This window comes from Marmota marmota, unplaced genomic scaffold, assembly GCF_001458135.2.
Source record: "Marmota marmota marmota unplaced genomic scaffold, marMar, whole genome shotgun sequence".
NCBI classification, from domain to species: domain Eukaryota; kingdom Metazoa; phylum Chordata; class Mammalia; order Rodentia; family Sciuridae; genus Marmota; species Marmota marmota.
In genome coordinates this window covers 7,903,743-7,923,624 of record NW_026000196.1, presented here as the reverse complement: position 1 = coordinate 7,923,624, position 19,882 = coordinate 7,903,743, and the positions used below count along the sequence as shown (strand labels likewise).

Here is a 19,882-nt window from a genome sequence, read left to right as displayed (position 1 = left end):
CTACCATCTATATTATTGGATCAGGTCTTTCAGTCTGCATCTAGGCTCAGAGTCATATTCAATGCAAAACTGAGACCCAGACTTGAAGCCTGGACAATGGATTCTTCCATTACTTTGCAAAAATAATTTTCATAAATAAATTCATGAAAAGCACAAACAAATACATTTCCTCTTCAGAATAATCAGAAGGCTTTGCATTCTTATTGTATACATTTGCCTGTATCATCATATTTTCAAATCTATTGGCAATTGGGTAGATGCCATTGTGTGAAGACAGCAAAGTTTCAGAATGATTAAGAGATAATCTTTTCTTATGGTTAATTATATTAATAATCCAATGTTGTCAATGAAATTTTCTTATTGGCTTTTTAGTTCAAACATTTTAAAATTAACCATTATTTCTTAATTTACTTATTGACTCAATATAAGGGTTTTGCATAGCAATCTTATTGCTTTTAAGCTTCGAAGGATGATTTTTCTCTGCATTTGGTCAGGCCTCATTTACTGAACTAAATACAAAGTTGTTATATTGCTTTTGGTCAGATATTATCTTTTGGATCATAACAGCAAATCCTAGCCACACATAAATCTTCAGCCCTAATGGATCTGAGCCCCATTCCTATTTATATTTGTTTTCTGCCTACTCAGTCTCTTTCCAAAGAACTTGATGAAGAAAAACAATACAAGTATCAATGGGGGCTAGTTTTAGTGACTGGAAATGCTTACAACTTGAATGCATACAGGGGTCACAGAGAAAACACAAATGCAAGGGACTGGGAAAATACAGTATGGGTTGAACTGCATATGTTGCTGTACCTGCTTAGTTATACAGCTTTAAAATTATATGTAGAAGCAAACATGGCATCCAAATTAAGTTTGTGTATAGGTACACATGTTCCAAAGTCCAGCCTAAGCCAAACAATGTATTTTTTCTTTGAACATTCAAGGTGTTTCCCATTTTTAGTGAAGTTCTAGCTTCCCTAGAAGGATATAAAACCCTTGAGGATTGATATCTTTTCTTATCCCTTTTGATGGTTCTTTAAAGGCCCACACAGGACTCCAAAATCACACCCTATGACAAACGCTGTGCTTAGGGTGTAATATTGAAGGTGGTCTTTTGGGGATGGGAGGCACATAAAATCACCCTTGGTAGTTGAGACCTTGCTTCTTTCAGTTCAACTTCTATAACAGGGTCATGTGCACAGTGAGAGGTAAATAAATGTTCATTATGAGAGAGAGTGGACACTAGGCTCTCATACCTGGTGATGATAATGCTGACCCAGCCATGTTGGCAACTTTCAAAAAAGCATCCAATTATTCAAGAAACAAGGGAAACAATGGCTATGCACAAATTTACCTGAAACTTGAGAGGAATTGTCAATTGTCCACCAACATTTATTGGTTCATAAAACAATTTAAAACCTCTTGGCAAGCACAAGCATGTAATTCCCAAACACAGTATGGTCTAGGGTTCTGAAGGATATTGCTAAGGTCTCAGCAGAGTGCAAGTTTCCATGAGATGCACTCTGGCCCCTTTGAATGGTCATCACATAGCTCCATCTAACTTTCTGACCAACTTCTCTGACTAGCCAATGACTCTCTCTTTTGGGACAATTTCTCTCTACTTCAAGCTCTGAATTTCCTTTCTTTAATTTAACTTTTGCTTTCCATATAAATTAAGTACACCAGGAATGCTATTCTTTTATCTCATCTTACTCAACAACTTTAATTGGACATAGAGATTAAAATCTCCAACCTCTCCTGCATTTCAGTCAGTAATACTTGTCTTTCTGTTTTATCCACATCAATTTGACTAAGAAAACATGGAGAAAAGTAAAGATTTCCCTCAGAAGGAAGAGAATGAAAACTAAGCAGAGATGAGTGGCATTTATGTATCCAAATCAATACACAGATACACACATGTATATTTGTGATCTGTACAATTCTATTAGGTCCCTGAGTGTGATATTGCATGTGGTTAAAAAAAAGTGCCTGAAATAATCCACATTTATGGAGCCCCTATACTGTGCCTCAATGCAGGGCATGTATATTTTATATCATATTTAATCTTCACAGAAGCACTTTGGTGACAGGTAATGTTTTCCCATTTTAAGAATGAGGACCTGGAACTTGAAGGGGTTATGTAGTATTTGGATGTGGTCAATTTGATAGGGTATGACAGAATTAGGGTTCAGAGATCTGACTATCATCACCGCATTCTCTTTACACTACTCAAAGCAGAGGCTTCTTGGGGAGCATGTTTAGGAACTACTCAAAGTATCTGCTGACCCATTGTTCAGAAACTGTTGGCTCCTTGGTTGATGAGATGATATGACAGGAGCTTATATTGAACATGAATGGACACAATCACAATTCCTGCTTCACTGATAAGATCAGATGAACTAAAAACACATTACATGACTGATTGATCTTTTAGCCCAACTCTCTTATTTAATCACAGACACAAATTCATGGATATTTCACAGGCAAGCACTAATCTGTCCTTCACACTTTGAGAAGCATTGGGTGTGACTACCATGGTACTCCCACCCAGCAAAAACTGCCTACTGTACAGCATGACCAATGGAAGAATGTGTAGAGAACCACTGTAATCCATATGGGAGAGTTGGGAGCTGCTTCTTCATGTTAATGTTATGCCATCTTTGTGAAAACAGTTTTGATTTTTATCTCTTTGTCTTCATTTTCTGAGGAGACTGGGTGAACATGGATGGGCTGATGTGGAACCTGGGTTAAGACTGATATTCCCCAGTTTGCATTCAGAAGTCATGTTGATTGCTAGCAGGTTAAAATAGTTTCACACCTGAGGGTTAATAGCCACTGCTCATCCAAATGAAACCCTTACCCACTTCTCTAACCTGTTCTCTCCCACTCCTTCCCTGATCCTCCAGAACCTTCTTGGATTTCAGAAACCAAAGAGCTAACATTAGGTAAAGAAAAGCTCTGCTCCATTGCAATGACTAGCATCTGTTCAAAGTGATCTTTGTCCCTCTAAGATGAATTTCTCAAGATGATGGCTATAATCCATGGGGATGTTGAGTATAGAAGCACATCCCTTCTTCTTCCATTTGGTGGTACTAGAAGGAAAATTCAAACATAGGACTGAAAGAATCCACAGAGTTCAAGAGTTATAGGATTATTCCTTTGTCATCAAATAAAATGGTCCCCAGCAGGTTTTGTAAGCCAGGGCCAGAGCTAAGGGATCAGAGTCAGAGAAAATGAGTGCAGGAGCCATTGGGTGGAAATAGTGAAGGAGGGAGGTCTTTAAGACTGGGCTTGTGTGTGTACCTGTTCCATAATGAGAGAGCTTCACGGTCTTTTGGTGGACACATGGAGAAGGGAATGGAGAATTTGGAAAGTAGAACTTTGGGGATGTATAACCTGTAAGAAAGGATGAACTCCAGATTTACAGGAACTATTGGGAATCAAATATGTGATATGTAAAACCTTAGGTATCGGCATAGATATTTGCTTGGAGTCAGGGGACTATTTTTGTTTACCCTGGTTCTACTGGCATTTAACTACATAGCTTTACTCATAGAATTGCCAGTTTATGCATCAATGAAACAGAGATACTCTTGCTTTGTCAAACTCTAGGCTGAATAATGATACAGTCTCTGATTCACATTTGTCCTCATTTATGTGCTCCTGGAAGACATGGAAAGGTAATCACAAAGGACCATACTGTCTGCTGTGTGGTCATTTGTGGTCTGGAAACAATTTCACTAATGAAAGAACCAGAGGATCCAGCATAGAAATGAAGGACACAACTCAAACCTTCAGCCCCACTGGTCCAAGCAAATCTATGGCCTTTTTGCAGTTACTAAGGAAACAATTGCCAGAAATGGAGAGGAAGCTTGGATTGAAAGGATGTCCACAGAGGGGGCTTTGTACAGAGAAGCAGATCTGTTGGATTCTGGCAGAGACACCAACATGCTTGGTGATTGATTTGGTCCTCAGCATGAAAGCATTAGAGTCCATTTGTTGGGGTCGATAAATGGGGATGCTGTAGAGCCCATCACTCTGCTGCTCTTTCTCGTCTTTCTCACCTATTAGAGTTTTTAGATCTGCATGGCTGCATTGGCTCAGTTTAACTTCTCTGTTGAGTGTATGTCAGGGCAGAGATGTATTCATCTCTTAATTCAAGTACAGAGTCTCTTCAAACCAGTTTAAAACTTCAAAGTCACTCTCAACTTGCACTTTGTAAAGGTTATGAGAATATTTCCAGGGACAATACCAAGGATATAGATATCTCATTGCTATATCTTTTCTAGACCCTAAGTTACAAAATATTTGTACCAAAAGAAAAATGCCCAGGCCTAGAATCCAAAAAAAAAAATTAAGTGGACTTTAGGGAACACCAAATAGGTCATGTGCAGGAAAAAGCAGAGGCTTAAGAAGCTCGATAAGCCTAGCCAGACTGTCCCCTTGTCTTTTGTCATTATCAAGTATTTGAATTAAAATACTTAATTTAAAATTAACAAATAATAAAAGTTAATTTAAATTTAAGTTTACTCATACTTCACTTGAAATTATATATTATACAAAATAAACTAGTTTAGATATACTCTCCTTTTCAGGCTTGTTTGCCTTGCTTAAGGAACTATGAGAGGCAAAAGCAATTACTTAGTTTTCATGATTAGAAAACAATAAAGACAATACAAAAAATATTTAAGTCATGCAATCTCACCATGCATTTCTAAGCCATTTTTAACAGTTTAGTGTATATTTATCATAACATTTTTTAAAAAAAAACTATGACCATAATGGATACACTATGACATATCATAACTTTATCTCCATGGTGTTGCCTGTTCCAAAAACATCATTATGTTAATATTCTATGAGATACATACCCTCAAGTTTATTGGACTAGTAATATACTGGGATACATTTGAGAGTTTCTCATTTTATAATTATTTTCTTAAAATTAATTTCTGGAATTTGGGTTATGAAGGCTTTTGAAATAATTTCCAAATTGTCCTTGGGAAATACTGTAGGGATATGCTCCTCCATTTATGACAGGGTCTAACAATGCCTGAATCCAGCCCTTTGCCAGAAGACCATTAAGATTTGGAAGGTGAGGGTGAGTTGAGATTGAGAAGCAAATCATGCTGTTTTATTGTTATATTAATTTGCATTTTATATCAAAGGAAGTTAATTTTTCCTTCACTGCAATTATGTTTATTTTGTTGTTTCCATTTTAGTTTGTGATATTTGGGGCTATTTAGACATATTATAATTTTATTCCTTTGATCATTCCTATTTCCCTTTATGGTTTGTTCTGATGAGAATAGGCATTGGAAGACTTTCTCCTGCCTAGAGATGATAATACACGTAAACTTATATTTTATTTTTTATCATCAAATTTTTTGAACATTTAACCCTTTAATAAAAAAGCAAATTTCATTTTTGTGGTAATAATTTTCCATCAAATACTAACCAATTGCTATTTCTTTCTCTTTATCATAGAACATTCCCTGGTACTATGAGAGCATATTTTTCACATGCAAAGTTTTACATTTTCCAAGGTTGTTTGTGCTTTTTGTATTTTTTCCTTGATCTGTCTGCCTTGTTTTGCATCAATATCATAACATTTAATTGCAGGAATACTTTGGAGATATTGTAGGTTTTGTTCTAGGCCATAGCAATAGAGGAATGATTGCAATAGAGTGAGTCACACAACTTTTTTTATTTCCCAGTGCATATAAAAGTTGTGTTTATACTACACTGTAGTCCATTAAATGTACAATAGCATTATATCTAATAAAGGATATACCTTTATCAGATTAATTAAATTAATCTAATAATTTAATTTAAAAATACTATATAGCCAAAAAATGCTGATGATTATCTGAGCTAGTTAGGAAAATGGTGCCAATTAGAAGCAGACTTGCCCCAATGCTTAAATTTGTAAAAAAAATAAAATATCTGTGAAGCACATTTAAACAAAGCACAATAAAATGAGGTATGCCTATACTGAAGCATATAATAGGCTTTTCCTAACTTTAAGGAAAAATCACATTATTATATTTTATTCTTTATTTCCAGATTCTTGTGGGATATTCTTGCCATGTGTGCTTCTAAAGTGGAATTAGTTTGCCAAGTCTGAAAATCCTCCTCGGTGTTTTAATTTCCTATGCTTTTTTAGACTAATATGAAAAGAATTGATATTGCATGGTATTTGGTCTTGCTTTCCCAGAACTCAGCACATTTCTTCATTTGTTTAAATTTTCCTTGTTATCTCCTGATAAAACCCTAACATTTATCACATAACCCTTGGGTAGTTATTACTAATTTCATTCTCAGATATTTTGTAGTTAGCATGCCATTGTGAATGAAATTCTTATTATACTTTATAATTTATTTTGCTAGTTTATAGAAAAAATTGATTTTTGTATATTTAATTTGTAACCTTGTCTATTTACTCGATTCTTGCCTTATATCTAATAAATTTCATGTTCTAGTTGATTCCTTTGGTTTGTTTTAGTATATAATTAGTCTTCAAGTAATGATAATGTGATTCCTTCTTTCAAATATGTATGACTCATTTTCTTATTGAATTGCCTGAAACTTTTTAAATGATGGTAAGCAAATAATGGTGAGAGCAGGCCCTAGTTTGGGCCATAGTTTTGATAAGGACTGTGTGCTATTTAACCATTTTGTTTATGTAGTAAGTATTTGTTATTATTATTGATAATAATGGATGCTTTTACAATGTGAAATGGGTCAAGTGCCAATCTCAAGTTTTATATTCATCACTCACTGAAGTATTTTAGCAGCTTCATGAGCGATGTATTATTTCTCTTATTTCCATTTATGAGAAAATGGAGGCACTGTAAAGTCAAATGACTTCCTTGAGATCATACAGTTACAAGTGGAATCATAGGATTGAACCTCAGCAATCTGGGCCTCAGGGTCTATGTCTACACCCACCAGGCATACTGCCCTCTGGTTTAGAGTGCATTCTTGTCGGGTCATATATTACATACAACTTGTGTTAAAGTCATGCATTCATCCAGAGGTTCCTTTTCTCCGTCTTTCGTTTTCTTTTTATCATTGATATCAGTGGAAATCTAATGACACCATCTCCATGCCATTCTTAAGAAAATAATCTTTAGATCTTATTGTATAATTTTTTAATATATCCTATTTCTGAACAGTTTTCTTTAATTAGGATGTATACCGATACTTGTATCTATCTACTTACCTACCTACCTATCAGATTAAGTTGCTGTTTAACTTCTTATAATGGTCAGGTTTTTTTGTTTGTTTATTTTCAGCATCATACTAACGTTTTAAGGAAAATTTTGAAGTTTTTCCTCATGTACGTATGGTTTGCATTCATTGCTTGCCTTCTGATTTTGTCTTGAGACCTTCACATATAAGTGACTTTTGCGGGAACAAATATTTTTTCCTCAAAATTCTGTATATCTTGCTTCACTGTTGTTAGTATTTAGTACTGTGAGCAAATCTTACACCACTTTCCATGTCTTTTCATTAACTGGATCTCATCTATTCAGTGAGCCTGTGGATCAGTTATTGTTTGGAATCTTTATCTTCCTCATCCTTACTCCTCTCTCTTTCTCCTTGGCTTCTATTTTGACAACCCTATTATCTCATTCTGAAGTACAATATTAGGGGCATATCGCTTTCCCTTAATCTGTCCTAAAATTCTTATTTATATATTTAGCTCATCATTTCAATCTATTTTTCCACTTAAGATGTTGGAAAATGTCTTGAAGTTGTCTTCTATGTAATGCATTTTATTTTCTGCATCAGTCTGTTAATGCTTTCCATTTTGGCTTTTAATTTAGAAATTGTATTTTCCATCTCATAATGCAATCTCTTCTAATCTATTGCTGTTACCTTTTCATGCTTTGGTGGTACTTTCATCAGCACAACATCCTCTTGTGTCTTTCTGGAGACTATAAATTTCTGTAAATTAATTGCATAGAAAGACATTGGTTCGGGACGTTCAGAATGCCCTTGTTTTAATTGAGTTATTTATCCATAGGTATAATATTTTCACTCTGAATATTTCTATAGAGTATTCAATCATGCTCAGTTTTATAAAGAGATAGACTTTGCCAGAGGTTGCTATAGGTTTGGGGTTTAACTGATACTAAGTCTCATCTGTTTATAACCTGGGTTTTGTGGGAAAAGTAGAGGACCATACAAGTTTTGAGGGTTGATTGGAAACAACTATACAAAGCCAGGATCTTCAGAGATGACAAGAGCAGTCAATAAATATGGAAACTGCAATTTAAATGACAAACTAAAATATCTGACTGTTTTAGCCATAGTTTAAGTAGAGCAGAAAAAGATAGCAAAGTCTTAATAAAGACTTTAATTTAATTCTTAAATATAGTCCTACTTTTAGTGACCCTTTACTGACAGGGTCTTAAGTACTCAGGGAAAAAAGACACAAGTTCTAGTGGGAGAAAAGGACAATAAAACTAATCAACAAAGACTTTTTTTCAAAATTAAAAAAAAAGAATTTTAAAAATTGTAAAATGTTTGAACAAAGAAGCCTACTTTATTGATATTTAACAAAAAATCAAACTAATGAATGATATGCAGAAAACTGCATAGAAAGCAATAATTAGGTGCTGTAACATAAATTAAATGTTTATAAGTGTTTTAGAAGGTCTTTGAGATGGATGAGCTAGTGAACTGATTCAACAAAGTGGGAGAAAGAATTATTAAAAAGAAACATTAATATAAAAAATGTTTAGAATTTATTATAGTGAATAAAAAAACCCCAGAAATTATGAAAGTAAGATCAAGAGATGGGGGATGAAATTAAAATAGGTAAGTTTAATAGTAGCTTATCTTTGATTTCCTTGTCAGAGACTAGGGGAGATGCAATATTCAAAATGACATTTTTCTAGAGTTGTTGAAAGATACCAATGACAGTGTCAATAACTTCCAAGTGAAAGAAATGAAAATAATTGTAAATTTTGTTCAGAATATCAAAGATACATAGAAGATCTTACAAATAGCTAAAGGGCGATTTAGCATTCATTTATTAGCATACGATAGCTGAATCATTTTTTTAAGTAGCAGTAATTTTGTAAATGTTTGTTGTATGAATGTCCTCTTGAGAGGATAATAGAGCCCTCTCTCTTCCAAGTACTTATATTTTACATGCAAACTATAGCAACAAAGTCTGAAAGTGTTTGGGGGCTGAGGGTAGCCACCTCCACTTTCACTGTTAACTCTTCACGATAAATATCATCATCTCATGATTTGTATCTTGCTTTATTTTAACTATCATTAAATCATGAGCATTTCTCACATTGCCAAATGGTTGTTATAATTATCATTTTAATGACTTCATTATATTCTATCAAATTTATTCCATTATTATTTCTTAGTCATTCCTCCTTTATTAGACATTTAGGGTTTAATTTCCCTCAATTTTTGATTATTGCATATAACATTGATATAATTTACATTTTTATGCATATAACTTCACTTTTATTTTCAATCAGTTGATTAGGAATTGTTCCCTGAAGTGACATTACCATGTCATATGTTATTGAACAATTTCCCAAAAGGTATGAATCAGACATTTTGATATTTGCCTGCTTTTAGCATAAAATAAGGTCAGCACTGATTATTATAAATTTGAAAATATGTTTACCAATTTTCTGGGTACAAAAGACATGTTTATTTAAGTACTGTAATTGACCATTTTCTCACATTTGTTTAATTTATTAATTGCTTTTCCTCTTTTGCAAATCAATTATCAGTGCTTTGGCTATTTAAACTTATCTTGTTTTGGATCCTAAGATTGTCTTATCAATATGTAACAGATATTCTTCTTTTGGGTCAATTATCAAGAAAACTTTTTTAAAAAAAGATAATGGAGGATCATACAAGTAGATTGGTTTTCTACTGCTATGTAGAGTAGTTCACGTTTTCTAGCAACATTGGTATGAGAATACTGATTTGGCAGATCCTGTCCACTCACCTGACGCTCATCTCTAACTTCTTTTCTCTTACCTTCCTCTTTTTAAGAGGTTGGACAAATTAAAATGTTCTGCTACTAGACTATCATGAAGCTGAAGGTGGCTCTACTATACAGTTCTGGTCAATCAAATGTTAGGTAAAAATTAGTGCCTTCTCCATTTCCCCCCATTTTCTCTTTATTCTTTTTATTTTTATTTTCATTTTTTTTTATTGATAATGTATTATCTGGAGCTACAGAATTCACCTTTCAATCATGATAAAAAATAAAGGAGCATGGCTAGTAGCATGTCCCTGATTTTAAGTTGCTGAAATAATGCTATGAACCTTCTACTGCGCCCCAAATGTATTAAGGGTGCAAAGTGAAACCCTATTTATTTAAATCACTACAGTCACACGTTTGCATATATGAGGTGTTTAAAGGAGAACTGGATGTCTATTTTATTAATACTCACTTTCAAACTAATCCAAAGCCAACTTTCTTCACAAAATTGCTACTGTGAGCCTATGATGATTGACCATTGTAGAGTTCAAAATTTCTAAATGTTTACTTACCTGTTTATCAGATCACAACCAGATATAGGAATGAGTACCCTAGAAGAAAAATAATATCTATACACTATATTTAAATAGAGTATTTGACAATGGGAGAACACAATATAAAGATACTCAGTGACTTTTTTATCCAGAGAAGTCAAGTTCCACTTGACAAATGCAATATTCATCTGAGAGACAATCCATGCCTCTTTATACTCACTATGTATATCAAATTATTTATATATTTATAATATATGGAGAATATGCCATATGATAGGTATGCACTCTATGACAGGGATGATAAAGTTAAATAATAAATAAATACTGCTCAGTCTTTGCCTTTAAGTATTTTTCTTCCAGACTAGGGATTGAATGAGAGGAGGTCATTCATATAAACCAATATTTTTTTTATACAGTATTAGAGTAAAAATAATTGAGTGTTAAGGAGAAATTAACACTAGTAGTAGAGGACAAAATAAAATCAAGGACTTGGGCAAGTTCTAACACCCATAAAGTTGTTCAGGTTCCTTTAATTGAGGTTTTCTGAACTAGTCATTTTATGATACCAAAACATTACCTGAAATAAACAGGCCAATATCTGGGATATGAAGATATTCTTACATTATAAAAATGCTGTCACTGTAGCTCTTATTGCACAGAAGTGCTCAGGTGTGAAGCAATTGCCCTTAACCTGTCATTATGGAACATGGTATAGGATTTATTCTACATAGAACTTGTTCTTCTTTTGACCTCTACAGAATACCTATAACCTGCTCTGTTAAATGCTGGGGTTTCACATGTGTATAGTGGGTGTCACCTGCCCCAGAGGGGCTGGTGTCTTGCTCTCATTTTCCTTATCTACCACCCTTGCCATCAGCAAGGAGGTGGCCATGGAACAGGAGACAGTGACCTTTAAAGCTTCCTTCCTGCCAACTAGCCAGCATTGCTGGAACCAGGAAGAGCAGCCTAAACAGGGGGGGCAAGAACCGGACCTTACAGCCTTAGCATGAGGGGAGAGATTCTGGGGTTTTTCTCTTTTTAAAAAGCAATCTTTATATTGTTTAGGGAATTAAAAAAAACAATTTGTTCAACATCTGCCTTTCCCTTTGTACTGCTGCTATTTACAGAGGAACAGACTTCTCATAACTCTGAAGTATCCTTTCTTCAGGAAACAGGTATCAAAGCATGCAGCAAATCAAATTTTCCACTATCTGAAATAAACTTGAGGACTTTCCACTTCCCTTTATGCTTTTACCTAGGATTCTTTGGTGAATCTTGTGATTTCTTGATTTGGCACTGTGATTTTTCTTGGAATGCTCGTGATCAAGCTTTTAAAATTCTTATTACCTATCCCTGTCTTTTATATTGATATCATCTGAGTGTAAAAACCTATTTTGGGCTGAGGATGTGGCTCAAGGTAGTGCACTTGCCTTGCATGCGCGGGGCGCTGGATTCGATCCTCAGTACCATATAAAAAATAAAATAAAGATGTTGTGTCCACTGAAAACTAAAAAAATAATAGTAAAATTTCTCTCTCTCTCTCTCTTTAAAAAAAACCTATTTTGATTTTTAATTGACACACAATAACTGTACATATTTGTGGGGTACAGTGTGGTATTTTAAAACATACACCCTGGGTAATAGTCAAGGCCGAGTAATTAGATCCTTCATATGATACATGTATCATATGATGAGCCCCAAGTTAAATGTTTCCTCTTTTCTAGCACATTTATTTGTGCTAGAAAGAATCAAAATAATTTTCTTTTAGCTATTTTTAAAATATATAATAAATTGCTAACTATTTTATTAAAGTATAACTTATTGTGTAGTACATAATAATATATTAAGTAATAATTCACTTAATATATTATGTAATTATTCACTATTAATTTATTTTTTAGCGCCTTTATCAAATATAAGAAAGTTGTAATTTTGTGGATTGGTCTCTGTGTCCTCTATTCTGTACCATTGATCCACCTGCCTGTTTTGGTACCAGTACCATGCTGTTTTTGTTACTATTGCTCTGTAGTACAGTTTGAAATCTGGTATCGCTATACCTCCCGATTCACACTTCCTGCTTAGAATTGCTTTTGCTATTCTGGGTCTTTTGTTTTTCCATATGAATTTCGTGATAGCTTTATCTATTTCTACCAGAAATGCCGTTGGGATTTTGATTGGCATTGCGTTGAACCTGTAGAGAACTTTGGGTAATATCGCCATTTTGATGATGTTGCGCTAAAAGCATGCAATGGAGAAAGGATAGCATCTTCAACAAATGGTGCTGGGAAANATATATATACACACACATACATATATATATGTACATATATATATATATATATATACATATATATGTATGTATATATACATATATATTCAGTTTTAGTATTTATGTGTGAAGGATTACCCTCACTCTTCTCCACTGGTTGACAAATTAATTTAGGAGAATATATAGAGAGTTCCTGTTAGTAAGATTGCATTTTTGTTTCAGCAATGGAAACTTTCTGAAAGAAGTATTGCTGCTTTGACTGCAGTGGTGTGGCAATAGCTTATTACTGATCCTGCAACTGCCCTCTGCTCTTCATGGCCACCCACCAGCTTAATATTTGCTATGGTTTGGATGTGAGGTGTCCCCCAAAAGCTCATGTGTGAGACAATGCAAGAAGGTTCAGAGAAGAAATGTTTGAGTTATGAGGACCTTAACCCAATTAGTGAATTAATCGCCTGAAGCTATTGAGTGGTAACTAAAGGGGTGGCTGGAGGAGGTGGGGCACTGGGGGTGTGGCTTCGGGGTTCATATTTGTATCTGGTGAGTGGAGTTGCTCTCTCTGCTTTCTGATCATCATATGAGCTGCTTCCCTCTGCCACTTTTCTGGCATGATGATCTGTCTCACCCTGAGCCCTGAGGAATGGAGCCTGCTTTCTATAGATTGAGACCTCTGAAACCATGAGCCCCAAGTTAAATGTTTCCTCCTCTACAGTTGTGCTTTTAGGTCTTTTAGTCACAGCAGCAAAAAAAAAAAAAAAAAAAAGCTGACTAAAACAACATTGCTTCTAGGGAACCTTGGATGTTCACATAACCCAGGCTGAAAATCGCCAATCCATGGCGCCCTCAAGAAAACACATTGGACAGTGACTGACACATACCATTAACTCTCAATTTCTGTGATAGGCATGTGTCTGGGAGTCCCTCCTCCTTATCTCAAATTGTCACAACTCAATTCCCATTACATAGTGACAGTTGACTGCTTTGTTTAACTGGCAGGGTCTCCAGTTTGGCACCAGTGAACTGGAGGAGATGGGAGCCATGTTCTGCTTGGGCCTCCTCATCTTGGAACTCAAATCTGTAAGCTGCAGCCATCAGCTCCTGGCTCGAGCTGCAACTCTGCTGAATGCAGAGGAAGATGCTCTGGATCACCATCCCCAGCGGTAAGATGCTCATGAGGGCACAAGTGACATTTAGATCTTTGTATTCCTTTTGCAGAATATTTTAGTATTCCAGGTCAAGTGCATCCAGATGGTCTTTGACAGACAGAAAATATGGAAGAGCTGCTGAATGAAGGTAAGTTCTGTTAATTTGTATAGTAAGCCAGACCCAAGATATCCTTCCTTCCTCTGGAAGACCGGGAGGAGGATGTGGCTCATTTGTTTACATACATGCAATTATAAAGCTTCATGTGTTTTTAAATATACACTAATACATTGATATGATTGCATCCCTGTAGTATGCTGTTTTAAGTCCTTTGGGTATAAACTGAAGAGTGGAATAGCTGGGTCAAATGGGGTTCCGTTCCCAGTTTTCCAGGGAATCTCCATACTGCTTTCCATATTGGTTGAGCCAATTTGCAGTCCCTCCAGCAATGTATGAGTGTGCCTTTCTCCCTACATCTTTGCCAACACTTATTGTCTGTATTCTTAATAGTTGCCATTCTGATTGGAGTTAGATGAAATCTTTTTGATTTGCATCACTCTAATTGCTAGCAATGATGAACTTTTTTCATATATTTGTTGATTGATTGTATATCATCGTCTGAGAAGTGTCTGTTCAGTTCCTTGGCCCATTTATTGATTAGGTTATTTATTTTTTTGGTGTTAAGATTTTTGAGTGCTTTTTATATCCTATAGATTAGTGCTTTATCTGATGTGTGTGTGGTAAAAATTTGCTCCTATTCTATTCACCTCACAGATTATTTCTTTTGCTGAGAAGAAGATTTTTGGTTTAAATCCATCCCATTTATTGATTCTTGATTTTAATTCTTGTGCCATAGGAGTCTTATTAAGAAACTTGGGGCCTTATCCAACATGATGGAGATTTGGGCCTATTTTTTCTTCTATTAGGTACAGGGTCTCCAGTTTAATTCCTAGTTCCTTGATCCACTTTGATTTGAGTTTTGTGAGAGGTAGGGGAATTCTGCTATCATATATAACAAATTAGAATAAATAAAATAAAAGAAAAAATAAATTTTCAAAAATAAGTGTAAAAAAATTCTCTGCAAAATTAATCCAAAAAATGTCCCCTTTCTTTGCATTGGACCCTTAGCATCCTTACAAATTCAGTTCAGCAAACAAATGTCTATTGAATTGAAAAAAATATATACTAATACATATTGCTTGTGATAAGGAAGATGCAAGGTGACGCACATGCACATCTACAGATACTACTATTTGGCAGTGTTTGTATGTATATAGAATTTTTGAGGCTTTACTCGGTTTAAAAAAATGGCATTATCACTGCCAATATCTAGGCACTTGGGGACAAGAAATGTTTTAATAGTCCCATTCTCCAAAAGTTATGCAACTTCCCAGAAGGCAAGGGGAACCACCTGAAGATAATTAAATACTGGTTCAGAGAACCTGGCTCTGTTAGCAGAGAAAGACCGGATCTCTGAGAAATGTGAGGGTCATTAATAAGCCAAACGATGGAGAATTATTACTGTAATGAGACCTTTTTGATGCTCTTTTCAATAGACAAATATTTTAGACCTGACCAAAACAAATTCAGGGGGTGAGAAAGAAAGAAATAATAGCCACATGAGAGGAGAGAGGAACCAGAGGACTCAGAAGAGTCAGAAAAGGCTGAGTCATGCCTGCACTTCTAGTGACAGGATGGATGGGGAATTGTGTCTCTTGGTAAATGAGAAGGAGGCTCACCATGAACATGATGTCCAAAGGCAAAGGAAACCATTAATACTGGGCCATTTTGTTCACAGCTCATTTTCATTATTTTTCCTCCTGCCAATGTTAGAATGCTCTTCCAGTGTGACTTCTCACCAAATGACAACTCAAACCTAGAAAGATCTAGCACTCTACATTAATCCTGCTTTGGAAGTCCCTGGCTTCCCGAGACTTAATTACCTAAATGCAGTAATTAACTTGCTCGTCACACTGGGCTATAGATCATAGAGTATGGAGAGTTAAATAAATCCAGACCTTCTTCCTCCCAAGAGATGCTGTCACTGATGGCTTTTGTTTTGACATCACAACCACTTGCATCTGCCCCTGCTCCCTCTAGTATGCCTCTGCATCTGAAGGTTCTGTATGTTTGGCTTCCTTATGATGTTTTTAGACTCTCCCTCTGACAGCAAGTGTTTTCACCTGCCAGGACATATATTTCAACTTGTCTTTTCATCTTTTCCTTGGCTGCGCTGTCCTGGGTGCAGGCACATCTGAATTTTCTTTCTCCACCCACCCCTACCTCCTGCTACTCATAGAGGGAAGATTGAGCAGAACTGGCATTGCTTGCTTTTTCTGAATTGATTGTGCCTGTCCATTTGATCCAATGCAGTGAGGATTAGTTGCCGGTAAACTGAACAAGAAGAAATCTATCAAAGAAATGTCTTTTCTAATTCGAGTTGAAAGAATTTGGCATACGGCTTCAAACTACAATGGCAGCTATGTGGGTTATCATAAGAAGATAGGTTCACCTGTCTTCCCACCCCAACATCTCACACAAACTATCTATTAGTTTTTCAGGTGCAACTAGTCCAAGGATACTAAGGCTGAGGGTCTCCCCTGGCATCTGATTCTTCTTAAACTGATTCAGCAAATTAAGGGCAGAAAAAAATGTAATAAATATGGCTGATTTGAATAAGTTTGAATTAAGTCTGGGGGGCATGGAGCTTGGTAGAGGGCAAAAAGAAAGTATTTCAACCAGATTTGTATCATAATGTATTTTCCCATTCGTTCTCAAGTAATTGGCCAAAAGTGAGTTTGGTTCTTACTCAGAGAGCCTGAAGACTGGATGATTGAGAGGAAATTCATCCTGAATATTTCCTGACCCCAAAATATTCCAGGCAATAAATTTATACTCATTAAGGGATAAGAGAGGGGAAAGGAATAAAATAAAATCTATTCATTTGAAACCAGCAGCAGGCAGTTGGGAGTACTATTTGATTAAATAGGGTTAAACCCAGAAATAGAAAAATAAGTGGATCAAATCCCAGGAACTTAGCAGCAGGGTTCTTACTGTAGTACAAAGAATGTGACTAATGTTTGTCAACACATTTCTTCACACTTCTTAAAGAGATTTTTGGCTACCTCCTGGTCTCCTGCCTCCTCCTTGGGTATAACAGGGTTTCCACTGTCCTTCAGAAAGGCTTTTATGTTGTACAGAGGAATTACTAGGGGGAAAGAGCTCTTTTCCAAAGGTCTGCCTTGAAGAAATGCAAGGATGTGGTATTTGAGTCTCCGGAGCTCCACAGACCGAGTAAACCCTGAGTGTGACCTGCTGGGAAGACAAAGTGCGGCTGCACAACGAAGGACATCATGTTTTTTGACAATAGGTTTCATGCCTCATTTACCGTAAAAACAATTAGAGTGTAGGCAACATCCACAGAGCAACTTACCATTTTTCATAAGCAGAGGAAAAGCAGAAACGGTGGATGTTTGCCCAGTGACATGGAGTACCTGTTCTCTTTGCTTTGGGTTTTTTTCCATGGCTGCTCCTTCCCAGTTGCTCATTTAAGAAATGTCTGTAGATTTGTTAAGGCATCTTCTGATCTTCTTTCCTTTCCTGTCCTTCCTCCTTCCTCTCAATCTTATCCCTGGAAATAATTGCGTGTGCACTGCGAGAATGCTAAGCTGCTTCTTGGGAGGCACCGTTTATCCATTGTGACAGGTCTTTTGCAAAGTCATTTAACAGTTTTGCCGAGTCAGCCACTATTCATCTCGATTTGTATCCCTCCATTGCCTCTTGCTCTTCTCAGCTGAGCAACCCTATCTCCATTTGTCCCTCTATTAATAATGAGAGAAAGCTCAGAGTTTCGACACAGCGCCTCAGCAATAGTTCCATATCTCACATAGTCTCCCGAATGACAGATTTGATGCTTTAGCTGGCTCTCTTAGTGCCCACATAGTTAAATAAGGTTGTTTGGTTCTCTCTTTACTTTGATGGAAAGGAAACTAAATCCCAAAAATCTCTATAGACCATATAAAACATAATCATACTTTTAGTAATAAAAAGATGCTTAATATTTATTTCTATTAGAGAGAGAGAGAGAGAGAGAGAGAGAGAGAGAATTTTAATATTTATTTTTTTAGTTATCCGCGGACACAACATCTTTGTATGTGGGGCTGAGGATCGAACCCGGGCCGCACGCATGCCAGGCGAGCCCCTATCCCTTGAGCCACATCCCCAGCCCCAATTAATGTTTATTTTAAAAATACACTTTTATTCTTCTAAATGAGAAAATATAATTTGGAAAACATACCCACAAAAACACCCCTACCCCTTCTTTTAATGGTCCAGATGAACCTATTAAGATTTATAAATATGTTTACATTGCATAATGTGTTTTTACATTTTTTACTTTATATTGAGTCACTTTATATTTAAGAATAATCCACACTTAATTGGTGATTAGTAATATCAGTTTATGACATAGAATATACATGTGTATGTACCTGGGTATATTTTCAATTTTATATTCTGTTCCATTCGTTTGTCTGCCAGGAGCATGCAGTTTATAATATTGTCATTTCATAATTTAAACATAACGATATTTAAGTACCACCTCATTTGTATTTGTTTCAGAATGTGCTTTGCTATGTTCCCTTCTTCATTTTTACTTACAAATTTTATAATGAGTTGGTAGCTGCCAAAACCTGAAGCACTGGGATTTTAACTTGAATTGCATTAAAATGATAGATTTCCTTGGGATATTGACTGTTTTTTTCCCACTCTGCTTTTCAAATCTGGTATTTTTCTCCCATTTTCGGGTTTTCAATGTTCACCAATAAAATATTGTAGGGATTCTTTTTGTAACCTCTCCATGAATTTCCTTAATAAATCATCATAAACTTTTAGCCTTAGTATTTTAAACTTTCTTATTCCTTGGGAACGCATTTTTTTCATTATATTTTTATAAGTTGCTGCCTTAGAAATAAAGAATATATTAGAATATATTCTTAGAATATATAGAAAATATTCTGGATCATTTTATATTTATTTGCAACTTCACTGAACTCTCTTGTTATGCCTAAAATTTTTTCCATGATTTTTTCTCTTTATTTTTAGATAGACAATAGAATAACTTATCAATTTAGACTGCTAACTTTCCTTACTTCTTTTTCTTATATTGTTACCTTTATGACCTTTGCTAGGATTTTAAAGACAATGTTTATGGGTGCTGACCATTTTAACCAAGAACCTAATTCTAAATAAGAAGGACACTCAAGCATTTAAGTGAAATGGCTGTTTGTGAGACATTCATGTTCAATATCTCATTTATTTATTATAATTTTTATAGCTTATTAATTTAACAAAATCAAGATTGTATGATAAGTTTTATCAAGAAAATGATTATTTCCTTAAGTTAATAAATACTCAAAATATGTTAATAAATTTTCTGATATTCAGCCATCCTTGAATTTCTAAGGAAAAAGTATTTGGCCATGATCCAAAATGTTATTTAACATGTAGTCTAATACTATTTAATGTGAATTGAGGAGTTTTGTGCCTTGTTAGGATTTAGATACGAGGTGTCCCCCAAAAACTCATGTGTGAGACAATGCAAGAATATTAGCTGAAATGATTAGATTGTGAGAGTTATCAACCTAATTGGTGGATAAATCCACTGACATGGATTACCTGGATGATAACCATAGGCAGATAAGTTGTGGGTGGAGGAGGTAAGTCACTAGGGGTGTGCCTTTGGAATTTATATTTTGGCTTTATGGACAGAGCTCTCCCTCCTGCTTAAGGTTGCCATTTCCTGAGCTGCTTTCCTGAGCCACACCCTTCTGCCGGATGTTCTGCCTCACCTCAGACCCAGAGCTTATTTATTTATTTTTTTTTTAAAGAGAGGGAGAGAGAGAGAGAGAGAGAGAGAGAGAGAGAGAGAGAGAGAGAGAG

General features: G+C 35.5%; 1 protein-coding gene across 1 annotated transcript in view; it reads left to right on the top strand.

Moving 5' to 3' along the window:
- Nucleotides 1–19,882, top strand: part of Agbl1 (AGBL carboxypeptidase 1) — a gene marked incomplete at its 5' end in the record, with an annotated part of 696,476 nt that overhangs the window by 459,895 nt on the left and 216,699 nt on the right. The window contains one exon of the mRNA XM_048790140.1: nt 13,796–13,959. Within this exon, the coding sequence (XP_048646097.1) occupies nt 13,796–13,959 (164 nt within the window). The remainder of the gene's footprint in view (nt 1–13,795; nt 13,960–19,882) is intronic.